This window comes from Rhynchophorus ferrugineus, unplaced genomic scaffold, assembly GCF_030347505.1.
Source record: "Rhynchophorus ferrugineus isolate W39M unplaced genomic scaffold, kcgeb_rfMv2 rfM5, whole genome shotgun sequence".
NCBI lineage: Eukaryota > Metazoa > Arthropoda > Insecta > Coleoptera > Curculionidae > Rhynchophorus > Rhynchophorus ferrugineus.
This window is the reverse complement of record NW_027472584.1, coordinates 26,117,476-26,142,024: the sequence shown is the minus strand read 5'-3', so window position 1 is coordinate 26,142,024 and position 24,549 is coordinate 26,117,476. Positions and strand designations below refer to the sequence as shown.

At 28.5% G+C, this 24,549-nt stretch overlaps 1 protein-coding gene across 4 annotated transcripts in view; it reads left to right on the top strand.

The window, feature by feature from the left end:
* LOC143197109 (lachesin) overlaps positions 1-24,549 on the top strand; it is a 157,103-nt gene that overhangs the window by 51,532 nt on the left and 81,022 nt on the right. For all 4 annotated transcript variants that reach the window (XR_013005929.1, XR_013005928.1, XM_076405280.1 and 1 more), the window contains exon 3: positions 22,925-23,132. Coding sequence is in view for 2 of the 4 variants with exons in the window: in XM_076405280.1 (XP_076261395.1) it covers positions 22,934-23,132 (199 nt within the window). In the remaining 2 variants the exon portion in view is untranslated. The remainder of the gene's footprint in view (positions 1-22,924; positions 23,133-24,549) is intronic.

The window sequence follows — 24,549 nt, the reverse complement described above, 5'->3', positions numbered from 1 at the left end:
TATTAATAAATGTTACTAACGTTTTTAAGACATCTAATTTATTTAATTTAATACGATTGTGCATTAATTTTAAGGCAATATTAGCACATTTCCAATTAACACAGTTTATAAAGAACATCCTGGTGAACCCCGAGTGAATATAATTATCATCATGTGAGTTTGAACCAGTCATTGAGACATCTTTAAAACCTCAAAAATCCTCCTGATGATTTACGAAAGTGTATTAGAAATTTAGCATATGTATTCTATGAGGATATATCCCAAAATAAAGGAAATAGCAAAAGAAAACGACAAAAAAACCAAGTGTATATCATAATACGTTGTATTATGAATAAGAAAAATTGATTTGACAAAAAATTATATATTTACAGACATTAAAAAGTTATTATTACAAAATTAATACTATTATGTATTAATAAATGTTACTAACGTTTTTAAGACATCTAATTCGCTAATGTTTTATTATTTCCAGGCATATCAAAACATTATATATAAAGTAGACACAACACAGAGTATAAGTGAAGTAAAGCCCATGAATAATTTCGTCATTTTTTGTCGGAAATTTCTTTATCTTTTTGAAACCTTTGCGATATAGCTTCAAATCACTTGGGTGTTATATTTATTTTATACTAGAGATACAGCTCTAGGTTTTAGATTTATTTTAGTGTCAATAGATTGCCGACATTCCTAACTCAATATATTTTATATAAAACCTTTTTCGATTATTTTATTTTATTATATTTTTATGGGGTTATTTTATGAATTATCTTAAATGTAGATTTGTTTTTTGTAAAATTAATCTGACGTAGAATATTTACACTATAACGAGATAAAAACGGTACGGGACTTTAATAATATAATAATATTCCGAACATACGAAGTAATAAAAATTCAACTTGTAGAATTGCAAAAGACAAATGAGGCTACAGATGTTTTAAAAATATATCGAAGATGACCCTTTCGTATAAAACGAACGAGATATTCTTTTGACAAATGATAACCAGGGAAAATAAAAAGGCTTCTGATGATACTACGAATTTCATCTTCACTGGAGTAAAGCCTATGAATAATTTCAGCATTTCTTTTCTCAAATTTCTTTATCTCTTTAAGGCTCTTCAGATACAGGCGTCAATCCTCTAGGGTATTTTATTTATTTTACACCACAGAAAATGCTCAATATTCCCGATTTATTTTACTCTCAATACTTTTCTGACGCTTCTGACTCGATGTATTTTATTTGAAAGTATTTTTGTGTCATTTTTAGGCACGTTTTTAATTCAACTAGTTCATTTTTATTAAGTATATATGAGTTATCAGAGTTTTATATCCATCTCAATTGTTTTTAAGATGTCTCAGAGAGTCTCTAATCTCTGTATTTAGTGGATTAGATTAAAGAACCCGTCTATTCAGCAAATTGTTGGTTTCAGGCTTACTTACTTAGTCACTTAGCTACGCTTATAAAGCATATCCCGACCTAAAAACACAGTTCTATTTTTAAAACAAAACTCAAATATAAACGTCATTATTACCGGCCATATTTGGAACTGTGTGACTTAAACTATTTTCAACATTTATGTATCAATCTTCGTATAACTTATAATGATGCGTAATTGTGTAGATACATTATAATATTAGTTAACCGAATTTGATTAAACTTCATTTATTTATACGCCTCTTTGCTTCATTATCCTCTCGTTAAGTTCGATAGATTTTTTCGAATCCATTCAATATGCCATAACCGAAATGTAATCTGTCAAGAGGCGTGAATGTCATTTTGCTCCTGCTTTCATATTTTGTCGGGGATGATTTGCATTTTACTTCACAAAACATTATTTCATTTGTTATTTTTAATGGCTTTATGATCGTTTATAAATCGAGAAAAGAAAGGCAGACCACCAAAAACAGCGGCAAAATTTGACAGAAAAAGCCTTGTTTAAAATAACCTGTAACTTTATTATTTTTTATTATATTTTATTTTATTATACTTGCTGTATCTCTATTTTAATATAAATCATTTTTAAGATCATATCTATTTTAGGTTAAGTTACAAGTAAAATGAATTTAATTAACTAACGACAGGTAAGTGAACACATGTTTGGTTAATTTTTTGCCCTGATAACTAAAATATAACGATTATTCTCTATAACAAGCTTCAACTGAGTATACACGTTAATTATTTTTAGCAATTATTATTAACAATCACCATAAAAATGTGACGAACATCTAAAATTTAAAAAAAATTTAACCTGAAACTTTTTTTAAATACAGACGTCCAGCATTATTTAGAAGCCTTTAACATAAAACCAAATTAGTACCTATTTTATTTCAACCTGTTGAATACATAATATCCATATACAATACAAGGATTTATATTTATAGCAGAATTTTAAAGTAGAATATGCGAAAACTGAATATATTCAACATTCAAAATATTTTCGTTTTCATTATGTTAAAAAGGAAACTGTCAATAGCAAAAATGTAGCTATAATAAATAAATGTAGCATCAAATACGACATATTTTCTTAAGAAGGAATAAACAACTATAAAAAGGATAGTAACGATGTAGGGGGTATAGAAAGAATGTAGAATGATGAAATATAATAGAAATAGGACCGAATGGACATATTAGATTACTCTTACATCTGTGATTGTTTTGATTGATTAGTTTCGACAAATTGTCTTGTTATTTTAGTCATTTTATATCGTATTCCTTTTAATTTCATTAACATTTTTTGTTATAACATATAATACATTAATAGAAATCTCAAATAGTTTTGGTGAAATTCAAACAAATACAATTACATTTTATATATATGTAATATAAGGATAATATATAATCATAAATACTTAACATACGAATTGCTAATGTTTTGAAGGTATGTAATTATATATTGATTTACATATATATTTCTGATGCTTTTTGTTATATATTGCAGTAGTATTTCGAGCTTTCATATGCGTTTGGTTACTAGAAGAATATATATGGAAAAATTGACAAAATTTTTCATCTCTTAGAATATGCTCCAAATTTCTTATAAGTAGTATTTTAGGATGCATTGAATGAAAATAGCATTTATTTTGCTCCCTGATTCGTAGCTAAACTAATATACTTATCTTTTCGGAATAATTTTTTTCAACAAAGATATAATATTGACTATAACTTATGAACGAATGGAAATATAACAACTTCAAGGAATCCAGCATATTCGTCATAATATTCTACATAGGAGATCATATTATGACACATATGTCATTATTATTAATTAAATGAGAGTAAAAAGTCTGAAAATGGGCAAAAATCACGATTTTTCCTGAGTATATATATGGAAAAATTGACAAAATTTTTCATCTCTTAGAATATGCTCCAAATTTCTTATAAGTAGTATTTTAAGGTGTATTGAACTAAAATAGCATTTATTTTGCTCCCTGATTCGTAGCTAAACTAATATACTAATCTTTTCAGAATAATTTTTTTTCAACAAAGATATAATATTGACTATAACTTATGAACGAATGAGAATATAACAATTTCAAGGAATCCAGCATATTCGCAATTAAATTCTACATAGGAGATCATATTTTGACATGTATGTCATTGTTATTAATTAAGTGAGAGTAAAAAGTCTGAAAATGGGCAAAAATCACGATTTTTCCTGAGTATATATATGGAAAAATTGACAAAAATTTTCATCTCTTAGAATATGCTCCAAATTTCTTATAAGTAGTATTTTAGGATGCATTGAACGAAAATAGCATTTATTTTGCTCCCTGATTCGTAGCTAAACTAATATACTAATCTTTTCGGAATAATTTTTTTCAACAAAGATATAATATTGACTATAACTTATGAACGAATGGGAATATAACAACTTCAAGGAATCCAGCATATTCGCCATAATATTCTACATAGGAGATCATATTATGACACATATGTCATTATTATTAATTAAATGAGAGTAAAAAGTCTGAAAATGGGCAAAAATCACGATTTTTCCTGAGTATATATATGGAAAAATTGACAAAATTTTTCATCTCTTAGAATATGCTCCAAATTTCTGATAAGTAGTATTTTAGGGTGTATTGAACGAAAATAGCATTTATTTTGCTCCCTGATTCGTAGCTAAACTAATATACTAATCTTTTCAGAATAATTTTTTTTTCAACAAAGATATTATATTGACTATAACTTATGAACGAATGGGAATATAACAATTTCAAGGAATCCAGCATATTCGCAATAAAATTCTACATAGGAGATCATATTTTGACATGTATGTCATTGTTATTAATTAAATGAGAGTAAAAAGTCTGAAAATGGGCAAAAATCACGATTTTTCCTGAGTATATATATGGAAAAATTGACAAAAATTTTCATCTCTTAGAATATGCTCCAAATTTCTGATAAGTAGTATTTTAGGGTGTATTGAACGAAAATAGCATTTATTTTGCTCCCTGATTCGTAGCTAAACTAATATACTAATCTTTTCAGAATAATTTTTTTTTCAACAAAGATATTATATTGACTATAACTTATGAACGAATGGGAATATAACAATTTCAAGGAATCCAGCATATTCGCAATAAAATTCTACATAGGAGATCATATTTTGACATGTATGTCATTGTTATTAATTAAATGAGAGTAAAAAGTCTGAAAATGGGCAAAAATCACGATTTTTCCTGAGTATATATATGGAAAAATTGACAAAAATTTTCATCTCTTAGAATATTCTCCAAATCTATTATAAGTAGTATTTTAGAGCGTATTAAACGAAAATAGCATTTATTTTGCTCCCTGATTCATAGCTAATCTAATATACCAATCTTTTCAGAATAAGATTTTTTCAATAAAAATATAATATTGACTATAACTTATGAAAGAATGGGAATATAACAATTTCAAGGAATCCAGCATATTCGCCATAATATCCTACATAGGAGATCATAGTATGACACATATGTCATTATTATTAATTAAATGAGAGTAAAAAGTCTGAAAATGGGCAAAAATCACGATTTTTCCTAAGTATATATATGGAAAAATTGACAAAAATTTTCATCTCTTAGAATATGCTCCAAATTTCTTATAAGTAGTATTTTAGGATGCATTGAACGAAAATAGCATTTATTTTGCTCCCTAATTCGTAGCTAAACTAATATACTAATCCTTTCAGAATAATTTCTTTTCAACAAAGATATAATATTGACTATAACTTATGAACGAATGGGAATATAACAATTTCAGGGAATCCAGCATATTCGCAATAAAATTCTACATAGGAGATCATATTTTGACATGTATGTCATTATTATTAATTAAATGAGAGTAATGAGAGTGACTTTTTGTGTGTTATATGTTGCAGTAGTATTTCAAGCTTTCATATTCGTTTGGTTACTAGAAGAACTCCTTTAATGTCTTGACTGTATGTCTTCAATCTCGTCTGCCATCTTCAGGTCTTACTTCATTGTGATTTACTTTTCGTCAGCTGAACTATTCCAATCAAACCAAATGTCGATAGAAGCTAGAATACTACTGCAATATATATATATATATATATATATATATATATATATATATATATATAAGCTATGGCTAAAAAACACTTTATAAATTCGCAGAAAACAACATAAAAGACTGAGTCAATTTGAATATTTAACAGGGCGGGAAGAGGAGGGAGTTATTCACAGCTACCTAAAATATAAATTGAAATAAGGCTGCACAAAATAAGATTATGTTTTCAATTTGGGGCAGCGATTATGTGTTCGTATGAATCGATGCCGCTAATGGTGGGCCGAGATTAAAATATTAAATTAATGTTCTATTAGCGCAACATAAAAAATTCATGTTATTTTTATTGGTTGTTTAATTTTAAATGGATTTAAATGAATATGTTCGGAAGCTGTGGGAGATTCGGTCTATTATTAATATTAATTAAAATTGTCGAAATAGTTTAATATTTGAAAATGAGAGCTGAAATATCGCTAAGTTCAAACAGCAATTAACATTTTTCAAATCGTTTGGTATTATAGTTTTAGTATTTTACAAATAGCTGTTTATAGTTTGTAACAATTTTATTTATTACAATAATAAAACTGTTAATAGTCATAATCTATTTAATTTAGTTCTATAACTAGCAACAAACAACAACAACTTTAAAATCACTTATTTTGAGATTTGATGTTACATTTTTAAATAAACTTAAAATTAAGAAAGATGAATCTTAATTCATAATGTTATGAATAATTTTTAAAAAATTTAGTTATTTAGCTGTTATTCTTAGTACCGTCGGTCTTGGATGGCAACTTTAATGGTAATTTATTAATATTATTATGATTAATTTATTAAATAAGTAATCAGTATTAATTAAAATGACCCAAAAAGTTTTAATATTTGAAAAAAGAGTGTAAACTTTGAATTTAAAGATTTATTGACATTTCTAAAATCGATCAGTGTTATAGTTGTATTTCACAAATATCTTTTTTCACAAATATCAATTTTATTTATTATAATAGCAAACCTGTTAGTAGTCATAATTCATTTAATTTAAATCTATAATTAAAAAGAAAATAACTACTTTGATATTTTATTTAAGTAGAACTTATTTAATAAAAAAATATATCTACCTATAATATTTGGAATTTAATATATATTGGAAGACATTACTCTTTTTTGAAAATAAAATATAATTCTCACAAATTTAGATATTATAGCTAGAGAAGCACGAGAACAGCTGAAACTTACAACACCTAACAACATTTTAAATTGGGCATTTGAACCAGGCCCATACACGAGCTTCATAAATCAAAAATAATCACATATGTCACTGCTAACATGACGTGCATCACAACCTGAGCTACGGTAAGCTGTTGGATTAATCAATAGAGCATTTTAGAATATTAACGCACTGATTTCAACCTCTTATCTCCCGTATATTTACTGAAAGTCATTAATTAAATAATCATACGATTTTAAACATAAATTATATATATTATCGAATCAATAAAATATCCCCGGTATAAAAATATTGATCCTTAACAATGCACCTCACTCAATAAGCTGATAGCTTGAGACATAACAGTACAATTAGATCCATCCCCCATTTATATCAGCGGCAGTAAAATCTCCATGTAAACATCGATAAAATAAATTCGGAAGTTTTGTGGTAAAACTCCTTAAAAGTCAGAGATAAATCTGAAGGAAAAGGTTCTTATCCCACAAATAAGAAATCCACTTCACCATGGGGCTGATCCAAATTAAAAATCATCGCTATAAATAAAGCTGTAGTAACATTGGCGAGTTAATCCACCAAGAGAAAGAATAAATAACATCTAAATTAAAAATTTGCTTCCTAATATCGCAAAAGTTGAAGCGAAGATGCCGAGTTTCAGATCTGTTTATTACATTTTTGATGCTTTAATTTAAAACAAAATTACAGACATCAATCGAAATACATATATCAACAATTTTTTTCAAATAAGGTTTTGAGCAATAAGGATATGTATTAAATACCTACAAATATAATTATCTAGCTATATATATTATTATTTATGAATTTTACATGTTTATATTATAAATAAATAGCTTCCTGTTTTCGTACCAGAATTTTGGTTATGGCATTATTAAATTAATGGTTATAAGAAAACAAGTTCAAGATATAATTTAGTTTAAAATAGGACGAAACCTATTTCAATGTCAAAAATCACGATTTTTCCTGAGTATATATGTGGAAAAATTGGCAAAAACTTTCATCTCTTAGAATATGCTCCAAATTTCTTATAAGTAGTATTTTAGGATGCATTGAACGAAAATAGCATTTATTTTGCTCCCTGATTCGTAGCTAAACTAATATACTAATCCTTTCAGAATAATTTTTTTTCAACAAAGATATAATATTGACTATAATTTATGAACGAATGAGAATATAACAATTTCAGGGAATCCAGCATATTCGCAATAAAATTCTACATAGGAGATCATATTATTAAATACCTACAAATATAATTATCTAGCTATATATATATTATTATTTATGAATTTTACATGTTTATATTATAAATAAATAGCTTCCTGTTTTCGTACCAGAATTTTGGTTATGGCATTATTAAATTAATGGTTATAAGAAAACAAGTTCAAGATATAATTTAGTTTAAAATAGGACGAAACCTATTTCAATATCAAAAATATATTTTAAAGAAACTGTAAATAAATGAAATTATAATTGAAGCAACATAAATTTCCTCCCGGTACAGCTTGCAAAAGATGCTAGATAAAATAAAAAGAAGTAATAAAATGATAATTTGTCCTTTGTAAACCGCGCTAAGACGTCTGCAGGAAGTCACGATCTTCTGATAGCTAGGAGATAACATCTCACCGTTATACATAACCGGACGCCTTGAAGTCGTGTTTTCAGATTACATCGTTATAGTTATAGGCGAACTTTTAACAATTATAGACTTTTTAGGGTAACTCTATTAGCCTTACAATCTTCGATAAGAACTTTAGTTTGGTCCCGTACTAATTACCTCCAATAAACAAGATTAAATTCCAATTATTAAGAGACAATATATATTTTCGTAATTCTTTTATTTCAATTTTTTTAATACTGTCAATATTAATAAAATTATTTAAAAATTGTATCCCGATATATAAAATTCACTTAAAATTAAGAAAGGTTAATCGTAAATCATAAAATTATGTTACATTTTTTTTTAAATATTAGTTATTTTGTTCCAACTTTAGTAACGTCAGCGTTTTACGGTAAATTGTGTAATGCTGAAAGTAGAGCTCGTACCAGATAACTATATATATATATATATATATATATATATATATATATATATATATATATATATATATATATATATATATATATATACTAGATATCTATCAAAAGATTTTTAAATGAAGAAGGGCAAATCATAGTTCATAAAATTAAGGTATTTTTTAAATAAAATTTTAGTTCATCGGTTCCTATTTTAGTAACCTCAGTGTTTTATAGTAATTTGATATATGGTGAAAATACTACACGTATCAGATAACTAGATATATACTATATAATTAAATAATACCTAAAATTAAGAAAGGCGAATCATAGTTCATAAAATTATGATACGTTTTTCGAAAAAAATTAGTTAATCGCTACCTATTTTAGTAATGTCAGTGTTTTATGGTAATTTAATATATACTGAAAGTAGACCTTGTACCGAATTACTAGATATAAACTGTATACATAGAGGTTGCATAAAATTAAGAAACGCTAATAGTAATTCATAAAATTAAAATATATTTTAATTAATATTTAGTTAATCTTAATAAGAGAAATATAAGAGTATTTACTAATACAATTAATTAAATAAAATAAAGCAATTAAACGTTATGGGAAAGTAAAGTAGTCGAAACATTAATAGGTCGATCAATTAAATTAACTGGCAATTTTTGTCGGAGAGTTTCCACATTCTTCGATAAATTAATGGAGAAGGAGTAACGAAAGACGCGAGTTGAATGTCTTCAAGTAGTTTTTCTGTCAGAGGGAACGGTATAGTTAACCAAAACAGACGATATAAAAGAACAATTTATAGTGAGAAGAAAAGAAGCGGTTTTTTTATAGTCGGAACCGAATGCTGAAAATTAAATGAAACATCTTTTATTCATAAAATACACGAGGACAGTTATCTTTTGGGGAAGCGTCCGAGAATATTAGTAAAAAGTGTGTCCAATTTCTTTGGGACTAGACCGTGACGTCTGATGTATTAAAAAACTAACCGTCAGAGTCGAGTGCGAAAACGAGCAAAAGACGGATTGAGGAAAACCAGCTGAAAGAAAATTGAACTGGAGAAAAAAGTTTTGCAAGAACGCTGCCCAACTGACTTTACATCTACATGGGATTCGAATGATTTAAATCCGATGTCCACCAAAATGGATCAATCATGCACCGTATTGTTTCATTCTCTTATCAATCATTTTAATGAACTTTTCACTTCTTCTTTCCAACACGGTATTTCCACGTCTTTCTATAATAATTTCCAATTCGTACCTGTTCAGTTAACGCATCTGTGAGCTTTAACTAATAATTTTATTTAATATTAGGCCTATAAATATGTTTTAAAGGAGTTTCTTCTTATTTGAAACTTTATTGTCAAATATCAGTACAATACATTTTATTCCAAGTGTTGTCCATCGATAGCTGTTACTTTTTTCCCATCTCTCAGAAAATATACGACCTGCTTTTTGGCGCTTCTAAGACGGAACAAATAGCAATCAGAAGGAGCAAGATCTGGGGAATACGGCGGGTAGGTTAGCACTTCCAATTTTAATGCTCACAAGTATGTTTTGATCGGTTTTGCAATATGTGGTCAAAAAGAACTGTTCACACTTCGATGAAAAGATACATACTGAAGACTGAACTGAACTGAAGATGAAGCTTCACCATGAAGTTCATTACAAATGTATTCTTTACAATTTGATACACAGTAACACCACCTTGGTGGCACAATGGTTAATGTAACAGGACGATCGTCCTACTCTTGTGATAGTCGCGAGTTCGAATCCTGCTGAGGCATTGATGTAATTTATGTTTGTGATTGTAATTATAAATATCTTTATAGGCAGCAGTGGTAATTCCACAATAAATCACCATCCCAGTCAAATCCGACAAGGAAAATGATACCAGTCACGCCAGTAACCAGGTTGGGTAAGATCAGATGTTTTCTGGGATTGTCTCTAAGTTGGTCACTGGCCAGTCGGTAGGTTTACTGCCGACGATCGTGGTTCGAAGTTCGTTAAATAGTAGGTCCAGTCCAGATAAACCCTCGTACGTAAAAAGGAGACTTTAAAATATATAAAGAAACATTGTAGTATTTATAGCTTTTTTATTAATTCTTTACTGCGCCTTTTATCTCTTTAATGAACGCAATATTAACTTATGCATTTGAAAAAAGTTACATGTAGCCTTAATTTTATATTCAAAACAATCGCGTTGGACTGAATATGGGTTTTTGATTTTTTCGTATTTTCATGAGCGGATCTGGTTTGCTTTAAAAATTGCCGAACGCCCCGGGCTAAGTCTGAAGCAAATTTAACGGGGAGATTGTGGAAGAATAATGCCAACATCGCTAATCACATTATTTCCTTTGCAAAAACAGAAAACGACAAAGCGTGACGATTTTTCCTTTCGGGATCAGTGAATATCTGGATTGGAAGCGTAGGCTTCTATTTATCTTTAACATTGAATTTTTAAAAATGACGAGAAACATAATATTTTCGAATTTCCAAAGGAATAACCTCCGGAGGAAAAGTAAAAAAGTTGGCCAATTTTGGATGCCTTAATCAACTCCAATCATGCGGACTCGTATTGACAGAATTTGCACACGAAATACTTCAACGTCAGTAAGGAATTTATCGATTTTTTTGTCACACTTCACCTACTAATTGGGTTATTACCACCAAATCATAATAACAAAGATCGAATAAATAAATCAATTCAAAATAACCTAATTGTTCGAAATTAAAAATCAGATTTAACAAACATTTTTTTTTCTAAATGTTTGCGAAATATATTAAATACTTCAGAACTTGGAAGCCTTTTTTTCTATGGTATTATGAACTGATTTAGATTAAAGGGCAATTAAAGACCGTTTCTATCTTTAAACGATTATCACGAACTTACTTTATAAGTTTTAACTGACGTTTATTATCTCTGGCTACCTTAATCTCTGATTTTTACCATTAAAAAAGTTAGAACTGGCGATTTTTCCGTCGAAAAGAATAGATATTGATTGTTTAACACTGATAAGTGTTGAAAGTTTGTCATCCAATATATTTCCAACAATTTTTGATTAAAACTAAAACTTATGTAACTTTATATATTACTTAGATGATTAATTCAATATTAATGATGTGGACTAATATTAACAATTACCTAAAATTAAGACTATCTTTAATATAGGTGAGTCTTATTCATAAAATTATGATGAATTTAAATTGACAAAAACGTACAAGGTCGAGAATTAGATTTTTTAATAACATCTTGTGTACCTATTACATTCATTATTGAATAGTAATTGAGCCTTGTATTTTAATTTTTTCAATATTCAAAATTTTATAATAGAAATTGAGTTATTTCGTTGAATCTTCACAATTACATCTCTAAAATTACAAACGGCAAATCATATCTCGTAAAATTATGATTAATTTAAAATGACAAATTATAAGACAATGAATTAGGTTTTTTAATAATATATTTTATATATATTTTTTAATTTAATATAATAACTATTTTGTATTAATTGCATTGTATTACAGATTTTTTTAATATTTAAATTTTCTGGTGGAAATTTAATTATTTCGTTGTATATTTATGTGTTTCCGCAAAAACATTCTTGGACAGATAAGTATTTTCTAAAATTGTAAAAGGCAAATCTTATCTCGTAAAATTATAACAAATTTTTAATATTCCAAAATAAAATATATGACAAGATCGAATTATATATATAGAATTCGATTAATCGAATTGGGTCTTTTAATAACATTTTTGTATTTATTACATTAATTACTAAATATTAATAGCTTTGCATTATTGTTTTTTTTAATATTCATCAAATTTTATAATATAAATGTAGTATTTGGTTAAATGTTTATGTGTACGTAAAAAACATACTAGGACAGTTATATAATACCTAAAATCAAGAAAAGTTAATCATACCTTTTGAAATATTGATAAATTTAAAATACTAAAAGAATTTTATAGCACAGTATCTAAGATCTATTTATCTATTTATGGAGTTATCTTTTTTTTAAATAAAATTTTTCTATTTGTTACTTTAATTATGTAATACGTATTGCATTGTATTATGGTTTCTTCAATATTCAAAATTTTATGCCGGAAATTTAATATTTAGCTGATTTTTTGTGTATGCAAGAACATACTTAGACAGCTAAATAATACCTAAAATCAAGAAAAGCAAAACATATCTCTTGAAATTATGATAAATTTAAAGATCCAAAAGAATTATATGGCACAGTATCTATGATCCATTTATGGAATTATGTTTTAAACATATTTTTAAACATACTTCTATTTATTATTTTAATTATGAAATATATATTATATTGTATTATACTTTCTTCGATATAAATATGTTTCATACTGGAAATTTAATATTTCGCTGAATGATTACGTGTATCCAGATAATATTCTTAGGCAATAACTAAAATTATGAAAGGCTAATTACATCCCTTAAAATTATGATAAATTTAAAATGCCAAAAATATATAAGACAAAAGTTCCATTTATCGACCTAGCTTTTTTAACATTTTTGTATTTATTACATTAATTATTAAATATTAACAGCATTGTATTACAGTTTTCTTTTACAATATTCATCAAGTTTTATAGTGAAAATTTTATATTTCGTTGAATGTTTATGTGTTTATTGTGCGAAAAACACACTTAAACCTTAGATGGCGAGAATAAAAGATTAATTTGTGTAAAGAGCGCTGAAGGCGATGTTAGAAAAATTGAAATATCCAGTTTGGCATCGTAATTTTATGTGAGCCCCGAGACAACTCCGGGACGTATGCAGAAAAATTTCGTAGCAGGTCCAACTAAGGTCAAACCAAGCAACGTAGGGCTGGGTCTGGAAATTTACTACCTTGTTTACCACTTATCCACGTTTACACACTCGGTCGGAAGCATGAGGAAAGCTTTGTTTTTCCTGGCTTTGCGCCCGCCTAGGTTTCGAACGCATTTAGTTTTCCGCTAGAGTAATTTTCGCCAATGGTTAAAAAGATATATAACGGACTTAGCGTCTAGCAAATCATCACCTCTTTATTAGATTATCTATGTCCATCGTCGTTTTTTTAATGTAATCTTTCTCGATAAACAAACGCAACCATCGAAGAATGAAGGCAACAAAAAAAATTGCGCTTCGAAATTAATCTCCAATATAAAGTTGTTTTATCCTTATTAGCGACTAAAATAACAAAAAGATCTTTCAGGCGGATGATTGACTTGTTACTGGAAAAGAATATTACACCAAGAGGTATATTTAATCGATGGTGGAAAGGGTTTTCTCATTAAAGCTTCACGGAAACCGCCAAATAATCAGACGCCGTTGTTATTTAGTCAGCATGTGCTTAACGCCTTATTGATCTCCTTTGCGACAAACCTTTTTCATATGTTTATTGCGTATTGCTCAATTACACTGTGTAAAACTATTTTTCTAATATAAATAAGAATATATGTTTTGAATTCCTCATTCCATTGTTAAAAACATTATCTATTGATATGGTTATCTAACACGTCATGTTCGTTAGTAATAATGTGAATACTGTTTACGCTTAAAAGTTCCATTACTGCATAAGGGCAGTCGATATCCTTGCGTACTTATTGCATATTTAGTGATTCGAAAAGAAACGTATAAAAACATGAAACTAATTTTAAACTTAATCAATTACTAAGAATACAACTATAAAGTTTGAGCTGATTTTAAAGTTGTTGCTATATTCCTTGTACTACAGGGAGGTTTCCCGGAATATTGTTATTTTCTCTTTTGGTGGGATAGCAGAAACACAAAAAATCACTATGAAAAAACTATATTTTAATAAAGCACAAGCCAGTATATATAAATCAACATGTAGTCCCATATAGAATTACAGCCCAATATATCTTGGCATCGCCCTTGCAGAAGTAACACGTTAAGAAAAAATCTGAAAAACTGTATTACTAGTAATTAAAAATGTATTCTGGAGTAGCAATAGAGATCTGGAGCTAGAACAATAGAAATATTATACAAATATTCCAAAACAAGGTACTGTGAGGTATATTTGATGACCCATGGTACATTTGTAATGACCGTCTACATAAGGACCTGAAGGTTAAAAGTGTCAACAAAGTTATCAAGGACTATGCCAAAAGACATGAACAGAGAACATCAGAACATCAGTGTTGAAGTTTTCCAGCTCCTAGATAGTGATGGCTTGGCCAGAAAATTCAAGACAGTAAATCTATTTGATCTAGTTCAGTGAAATTATTAGTAAAACTCAGTGTACATTTAAAACAGTGACAAATGTTAAGCCCAAAGTGTCTATCGTAGAATAAGTACCTTGTAATTTTAAAATCTTAGCAAATTAGGATAAAAACATATAGCTTATTAGTGTTAATTTAAGAGATTGCTATAATAAATAATAATAATAAATTGCCTCATCATAAATAAATTTCGGCATCAGTAATATACATAGATAAACACACATTCTAAGGGCCAGCTTAAATATGGAATGTAATCTGCAGCTAATACTAATATTTTGAGTTGAAAAAAGTTGAATTAAGGCTAATTAATGAAATTATTCATTTGATTATATAACATTGCGAGTTAACACCCACAAATTATGTTTGTAGAATATATGTGGGATTTATCGAATATATGTAAAATTCAACAAAACCGCCGAAAAGTGGAACACAGTTATTTCAGAAAAGATGCATTCAGATCCGAAAGTCTACATGATCGAACTACGGTCTGGCCTACATTTTATGCACGCCCCATCTTGTTTCGCGCTACAACAGGAAAAGAGGAGAAAGATCACATAAGACTGTCGCTTGTTGAAAACAAAAGGCCAGCGACAGACAGAGAATACACGCCTTAAAACTATTAGAAAAACGAGAAAAATAAAATAATGTGCAGAATATATTTTCTATGCCCACGAGGGCGACAAAAAATCGTGGAACTTTTGATTTATTTTAGTTTGATACTTTTTTGTCTGCATATCTTTTTATATATGTATCAACTCCGTTTTTTTTTATTATCACGCTAAGGCATATATTATAGAAATTATAGAGAGGAAGTATATAAGGGCTGTGAATTAATTTTAAAGTGTGTGTTTTGCGATATAAACATTTTCTAATCAACAAACATAAATGTTTTTACACTTTACAATATTTTACACTTACATATTTTATTATATACATTATTTTTTATAAAAACATTCATATATGCTCAACAAGTGACTAATATATAAATTTAACTTTAAAAATAACTGGACCTAACTGCATAAACTTTGGCTGAAAGCTTACGAACTATATAACAAATCCTGTGCCAAAAAGCTTCTTGTATCACATTCAACAGTCTAATAATTTCATAATTTTAGAGATTATGCCGCTAAAAATATTATATATAGCCAGAAAAACGTATATAGTAGTATTATATTGAAACAGATACTACGAAATGTAAATAAAACACAGCTTTTTATACTCAACGTTAGTTAATCCAAGTTAATCTGTCTTTTGGAATAGCAGAGGGCAAATAGACGTTATAAATAATTAATTCTTATGGATTTAGCGGGGGTTCCACTTTAGACCAGCTTCATTTTAGTAATACTAGAAGCATATTCGCCGGGATAAGCCTAAAACGGTGTAAAATGGTTTGTTATGTATGTTTGCGTGTATGCGATTTGCTATTTAAGACCGATTTCCACATACCATTCCTGTTGTCTCACTGATCTGGAAATTCTAAACATTTACTGCCAAAACTGATTTATTGGCGGTATCCCATTAACTACAATCAATGATTCATATGTTCAGCTGACTACAAAGCGCACATCGGCAAAATTAAATGATTTTTCATTGTAATTACAATTTACGGGTCAAAAAATTCCTTAGTTAATAGGATTCTATTAAAGTAATCAAAACGATTTCAATTTAATGATAAAACATATTCATTTTAACATAATATTATGGTATACTCTCTATGAATTTGACATACATTTGTATAAACATATTAAAGAATGTTATATTACAAATATTATAATAAACATTAGAGTGAATATCTTTGAATTATTTTTTTATAATTTATATAGGGTGTCCATTGGGAAAGATTTCTTGATCAAATATGCGTCAAGTGCGTGTGCCCCTTTGATGCGAAAAGTTGATATTCAGACGAGGCAAAGTCTAGAGAGTACTGTGGGTGCGATAATATGTCACAGCCAAGTGTTTTCTACGCTTCCATGATTCGTTTTTCTTTATGAGACGGCACGTTATCATGCTGTAAAATTACTTTACGGTGTCTTCGGGCCTATTCTATACATTTTCCGTTCAATGCATGGTTCAAATTAATCATTTGTTGTCGGTAGCGATCACTAATAATTATTCCATCAGCTTTCTACAGTTCGTAATACACCACGCCAAAACGATTTGGCCTTGGAGTGGATCTGTCGGCTTCGCTAGGTGATAACCATGATTTTTTCGGCTACGGGTTTTCGAAATAAGTCGACTTTCATCACTATTCGTTGCAAAAATGACTTCCGATCCTATATTTACAGCAGATTTTCGCAGATGCTTTTTCGATTTTCTATTTTGCTGTCATTCTATTAATCTATTAATGTTGATTAAGATTTCCATTTTTTGGATTTTCCCCATTGCTCGTAATCGGTCTTTAATGATTTCTTAAGTCACATTTACTACTTCTAGCAATTGTTTTTGAGTTAGGTCGGGTTTTCATCCAATAAATATTGCAGTTTTACATCTTCAAATTTTTTCGGTTTATTGTCTTGTACATCGAAATTATCAATTTAGAATTTTCGAAACTCTTCTCGTGTTTTTCCGGTTAGAGAACATTCACCGTAAGTTTCTACTAGAAAACGATGACTTTTAAAGTCTTATTTCTTTTGGTTAAATAAGAAAAGTAACACATTTTCAATCACGAAACTTTATAATCACGGCATTTTTAAAGAGGTATAAATCTATGATGGTGCTACTTTCGGAAAATATAACATGTATAGTTTTGAAACTTGATGTCAGTGGATTAAAATCACATATGTGTTAAATCATAACATTGCATACTTAAGCCTAGCGATATCTGTTAGAAAAAGCGGTAATAACTTTCCGGTACACCTGGTATTCTGTTGGAAATTATTCAGACACTTAACCAGTCTATTCCACAATATTATGTATACGTCAGCTGTTCTTATTATTTTGTCCAATCCCTTTATCTTATGAATTATCTCCTGCAAATAGTGTGAAATTAATTTACAGTTTCAGTAATATAGTTAAAAAGAAGGAAGTACAATTTTAAAATATGTACGAGTGTATATTAAAAGGGATGATGGGGGTAGGTAGCTGATTAATTATGATATATGCGTCGGTTAAAATGGCCGAAACATTGATTGACAAAAACGAGGAGGGACGAGGGTAATTTTCAATCCCTTAAAAGTGCGGACAACGCGAGATATCAAATAGTGTTATGGCTCACGGTCGCCATAATTTATATACAATAACGCACGTGGAATAATAATTAATTAAAATTTTGAGTTAGCGACTGAGGAAATACGGTTTAGAGGGAGCGTTCCCGCAATTGGGAAACCACATTACAGACACCCGGTGCATCATTACGTTTGCTCCCATCTCCCATTGTTGTACACTGAGACGAGATGCTTTTGGCTTTTCTTCTTTAAAATCTCCACACCGCGCCACAACAAGAAACGGCACATTTAAAATGCATTATCCCTTGTTGTTTTATTGTAATTTAATTCAGTGGATTGCGTTACTAAACAACGAAAAAAAAACGCAAAACCGGACTGCTAAAAAATACGTTCTTTATTTCGTTCTGTTTAGCTTCATCTATTTTAACTAACCCAATTGATATGTTTTATTTATTTATTGATACATATTTCGTTTACGTACTTTATATCTAATTAAAACCCATAATAAATATTCGGCCAATACATTCAGATGATATAATATTACAGGAGAAATAGTAAAAAGAATCCACAAAAGTAAAAAGAATAGAAATACAAAAAAAATAATAAAAATTTTATAGGAACTCAAATAAAAATTCAGGAATATCTCTATTGCCAAAAACCATATATAAAAAAATAAGAAAATCGAACAATAATTATGGATATGAAGTTAGAAAAAAGAGAGACAGAAAGAGAAAAGGAGATATTAAAGGACAAATAGAGAAGATAAAAAGAACAAAGAGAAAACAACAGGAAGAAATGATCTTAAAACGTGTACCAGCTCTGACAAAAGTAAAAAAATAAAAGTAAGAAATATTTAAAAGGTTCTGAAATAAAAATTCAAGAATATTTAACAATATCACAATAGAAATAAATGGGCAAGACAATCGAGTAATAATTATAAATAAGAAGTTATAACGGCTAGATAGAGAGAGAGAAAAAAAATAGAAATCAAAGAAAATGGTACAGAATAAAAATAAAAACAATGAGAGAGTAATAAGAAGGAACGATCTAAAGACGTATAACAAGAAGGAGCAAATTTAAGATGAAGTAATACTGAGAAATAAGAAACATTTAAAAGGAACTGAAATAAAAATGCAATGACATTTATATAAAGAAACTAGAGAAACATGTCTATATTGCTAAAATCATATCTAACAGAAATAATGAGGCAAGACAATCTATCAATAATTATAAAATAGAGGATATAAACTAAAATTAAAATTCAATTATATTTAGAGACTAGAGGGACTGTATTATTAAAACCATAACTAACAGAAATAAAAGGAGCAAGGCAATCGAGCAATAATTATAAATAAGAAGTTATTAATGCTGGACAGAGAGGAAAATAGAAAATAATACAGAAGATGGACATAGAGGGAGTAATAAAAAGGAATGATCTAAAAACGCATAACAAGAAGGAGAAAAATTAAAATGTAGAAATAATGAGAAATAAGGAACATTCAAATGTAAATAAATAGGGAATAAAAAATGTAATAAAAAAGGGAATAATTATTTATAAGTAATTACAAGAACTAGATAAAGAAGGAAAGGAATAAGATAAAAAAAACAACAAATATTCTTACAGATTATGATTGATTATGATGATTAAGATATAATAAAATTATATGAAATATTATATTAAAAATAGGTATTTGTTAGAAGAATTTTATATGGTTCTCGTATTTTATATTTAAACTTTAAGCAACAATCTATTACAGTCTTTTACTATTTTGGTTGGGGGTTTCTTATCAATAACTTAGTTGTTCTGAAAGTTCTGGAATTGTAAGGAATAGGGAAAAATCGGAACACTTAACTTACCGTCGAACTTTCGGAGTTGAAAGAGATTCGCATTTTAATATTGTCCATTTTGGTTTATATTTATTCAAGAAAGTTGTTCGCCGGCTACATTATGTTTAATTCAACTTCATCGAAATTGGCTCAATAGTTTTTCAATTTGTTACAGTATTCCCATCAATGCTAGACCGTCATTTTGATATTGGGATCTCCATATTTCGTATAATTCAGATTAATGAAGCATATATGAAACATATTGTTCTTTAAAATTCTTCAGTTACTTTTTTATTATATGTTTTTCTCTAATATTCTTATAACAATACCATATTGAAACGTGGATAACCTTATAACTAAACTAGTTTTGTTCGATGTAATGGAAAAAGTTTCGGCAACTATATTTTAAAATTGGTTGTATTCTCATCTGTGAACCTCCATAATGGAGCTACATCAAATTCAATTTTTCCCCGGCAAATATTTATAAAATAGTGGTGTCAATATTTATTTTATTATATAATGAAGTACCCGGGTAAATACTTCATTTAAATCAGCGAAAAAAAACTAAAATAAACGGATTATTTTTAAGTGGAAATAAAATTTTAGCAATATAGACACTGTTCCAAGTGAATCGGTGTAATAGGGCTTGTTAAATCCAATGAGGGTCATCTAGGTCTCATAAAATAGACAATCATTTTGGAAATAAAAAGCCAGTCTTCTTTATAAACGACGAACAATGTATTAAAATTCTCCATTTTGATAAACCCACATTCAATAGAGGACATTTAATTTTATATTATACATAAAATGTTTCATATTTCCCAACTTTATTCCATTCCTATACGTAATTCTTATTATAATGATGTATTAAATATAAAACAAATTTTTACATTAAGAGTGCTTGCATTTCCATAAAATCCATTGTTGTTGTTAGTCAATTGAATTTTGTATCAATGCAGCCCTAAACGAAAACGAACGAAACGCCTCTCAACGAAATTTTGCAAAATTAAATCCTTGATTAAGTTCTTGATAAATAGAGGGCCTTTAATTTTATATTATACATAAAATATCTAATATTTTCCCGCTGTACTCTATTCCTATATATAACTGTTGTTAATTGTTAATAATAATTTTAAATATATTTTAAATAATATTATTAAAAGCCCTTGAATTTCTTCAAAATGCATTGTTACTGTTAATCTATTGAATTTTGTTCCAATACAAGCCTAGATCTCAACGAATCCATATTATATTATTCAAGGAAAGAATTAATTAATAAAAGGTTTTTGTATTGAAAGTGCTAGAATTTCTATAAAATCCTTTGTTATTATCAGTCTATTGTATTTTGCATCAATGTAGGCCCAGGTCTCAATGAATCAATATTACGTTATTTACAGAAAGAAATACTTAATACAGTTTTTTTTATTAAAGCTTCTTGAGTTTCGGAAAAATCTATTGTTGCTCTTGAACTGTGGAATGTTGTTCCAATACACGCCTAGGCCTCAACGAATCCATATTATATTATTCAAGGAAAGAATTAATTAATAAAATGTTTTTGTATTGAAAGTGCTAGAATTTCTAGAAAATCCTTTGTTATTATTAGTCTATTGAATTTTGTTCCAATATAGGCCCAGGTCTCAATGAATTAATATTACGTTACTTACAGAAAGAAATAATTAATAAAGTGTTTTTTTATTAAAGCTTCTTGAGTTTCGGAAAAATCTATTGTTGCTCTTGAACTGTGGAATATTATTCCAATACAAGCCTAGGTCTCAACGAATCCATATTATATTTTTCAAGGAAAGAATTAATTAATAAAAGGTTTTTGTATTGAAAGTACTAGAATTTCTGGAAAATCCTTTGTTATTATTAGTCTATTGAATTTTGTTCCAATACAGGCCCAGGTCTCAATAAATCAATATTATGGTATTTATAGAAAGAAATAATTAATACAGTGTTTTTTTTATTAAAGCTTCTTGAGTTTCGGAATAATCTATAGTTGCTCTTGAACTGTGGAATGTTCTTCTAGTACAGGCCTAGACCTCAACGAATTAGTGCTAAAGTATTTATAAAACTAATTAATTAATGATAGGTTTTTAATGTTTGAATTGTTTAAAAATCTATGGTTGTTGGTAGTGTATTGAATTTTGTTCCAATACAGGCGTAACTCTGAACAACTTCAACATTAAACTATTTAGAGTAATGAATAATTAATACAGGGCATTGTTTCATTAAAAGTGATTGATTTTATGAACATTTTTTTTATATTTTAAAGTCTCCTCTTACCAACTAGGGGTTTATCTAGACTGGACCTATATTTTAACGTGGGCTCCGAACCACGGTCCTCTGCATTATCCCAGAAGACATCCGGTCTTACCCAGCCTGGTTACTGGCGTGACTGGAATCATTTTCCTTGTCGAATTTTGCACTCTTGCCTAGGAGGATCACAAATATTTAACAATCACAAACATAAATTGACGACCATGCTCCAGCAGGATTCGAGTCCGCGACAACCGCAGCAGTAAGTGGACCGTCCTGTCGCCTTTACCACTACGCAGCATTTATTATTACTATTATCAATTGAATTTTGCTCCAACATAGGCCTAAGACTAAATGAATCAATATTACATTATTTACAAAAAGAAATATTTAATACAGTGTTTTTCTATTAAAGCTTCTTAAGTTTCGGAAAGTTGGTAGTTCGTATTGAATTTTGTTCCAATTTATAGTAATCAATGATTAATACAGGACATTGTTTTTATTAAAGGTGATTGATTTTGTGAATATCTATTGCTACTATTGTCAATTGAATATTGTTCCAATACAGTCCTATGTGCCTTTTTTCCTTTTTTTAAAGATTTTGTGCCTTGTGGTTGATTCTTATTGATAAATAAACCTTTTTTTCAGGTGGCCTGGATGCACTTTGAACAATCCGCGATCTTAACTGTTCACAATCACGTGATAACGAGGAACCCAAGGATCAGCGTGTCCCACGACAAGCACCGGACTTGGTTTTTACATATTAGCAACGTGCAAGAAGAGGATAAGGGACGCTATATGTGTCAAATTAACACAGTTACCGCTAAAACCCAATTCGGCTACCTGCATGTTGTCGGTAGGTTTTTCCCTTTGATTTTACCCACCGTCAAATTTAGGGAGACTTCGTGATTAACAAGATAATTTCTGATCCTTTTAAGCTGGCTACGGGATCGTTTTATTTCTTATATTCCCGTTACGGGTTGCCAACCAGTTCAAAGGAAATTACAATTTTAATCAATGTAAATTTATACATAGCGTTTATGAAAAATGTGTACCTGACCTGTCTGCTATCAGAATGACTACATATTTTTTATCAATCACGTACTTCTGTAGTTTTATTACTTTTACGAAGTTTTTTTTACTTGACTCGACGATTTGGATCATGATAAACACATTTATTTAATTAAATGGTATTAACGAAATGCGAATTTATTATAATTGATAATAAATAACTGCAAAACTTTAATCGCCCTAACTCTGCGGTTGATTTCGCATATATTATTCCAGAAACTTATTGAGACACCCCTTGTAGATTTATATACTATAGATGTCGAATCATCAATGAATTTAACCGATATTTCTAATTAACGATCGAAATTATCGTTTAAATGTATTGATTGAGTACAAAATTCCGCTAAATTTATTGAAAAAAAAATTATTTAAATTGAGTTAAAACCTCACTATATTATAAATTTTCCAACTAAATAAACATAAAACCATTTATTTTGACGTAAAGCATCACGTTTTCAAAATATATCAAAAAATTTGAGAACATCATTTTTTATAAGCAAAAGGATAAATTTTACTATAGCTTTGAAGATATTGGAGATACAGGAATAGTTCGTTCATCACTGAATTCAGCATCAAATTCTACATAAATGACTGTTGCTTTATTAGTTTATGTTAAGTTAAATCGAAGTTACAGCAAAAAATATGAAAATTGCCAAAAATCGCAATTTTTCCTGAATATATATATGGAAAAATCTCAAAAAAAAATTCGGTTTCCAATTAGGCTAAAACTTTGCTATATTATGTATTTTGGGGCAAAAATAAACTAAATAATAACACTAAAACTTTTAGTCATTGGGAAATATATGATACACCATTATATTCAATATTAAATTCTACATAAGCAGTTGTACTTATACCAATACATGTGAATCCAAATTTAAATGATATCATGTTTTTACAAACTAATCTATATTTTTCGTAAAACAATATTCTCCATCTCCATCTCCATCCAATAGTAAGTACTTCACAATACTTAGCATTAAATTCTACATAGAAGGTAATAGTTTTGCTGCTATATATTTGGTTAAATATAAAGTACATGTTATTTTAGAAGTATATTTAAGATTTGGCTGAAAGCAATATTTAATAAAAATTACAATTTTCTTCATAAATATCAAACTGTTCTAAATTGCAATTATACCATTAAAATATGTATAAAATTTTACATAAATAGTGGTATTTTCATAAATATATCTAGTGTG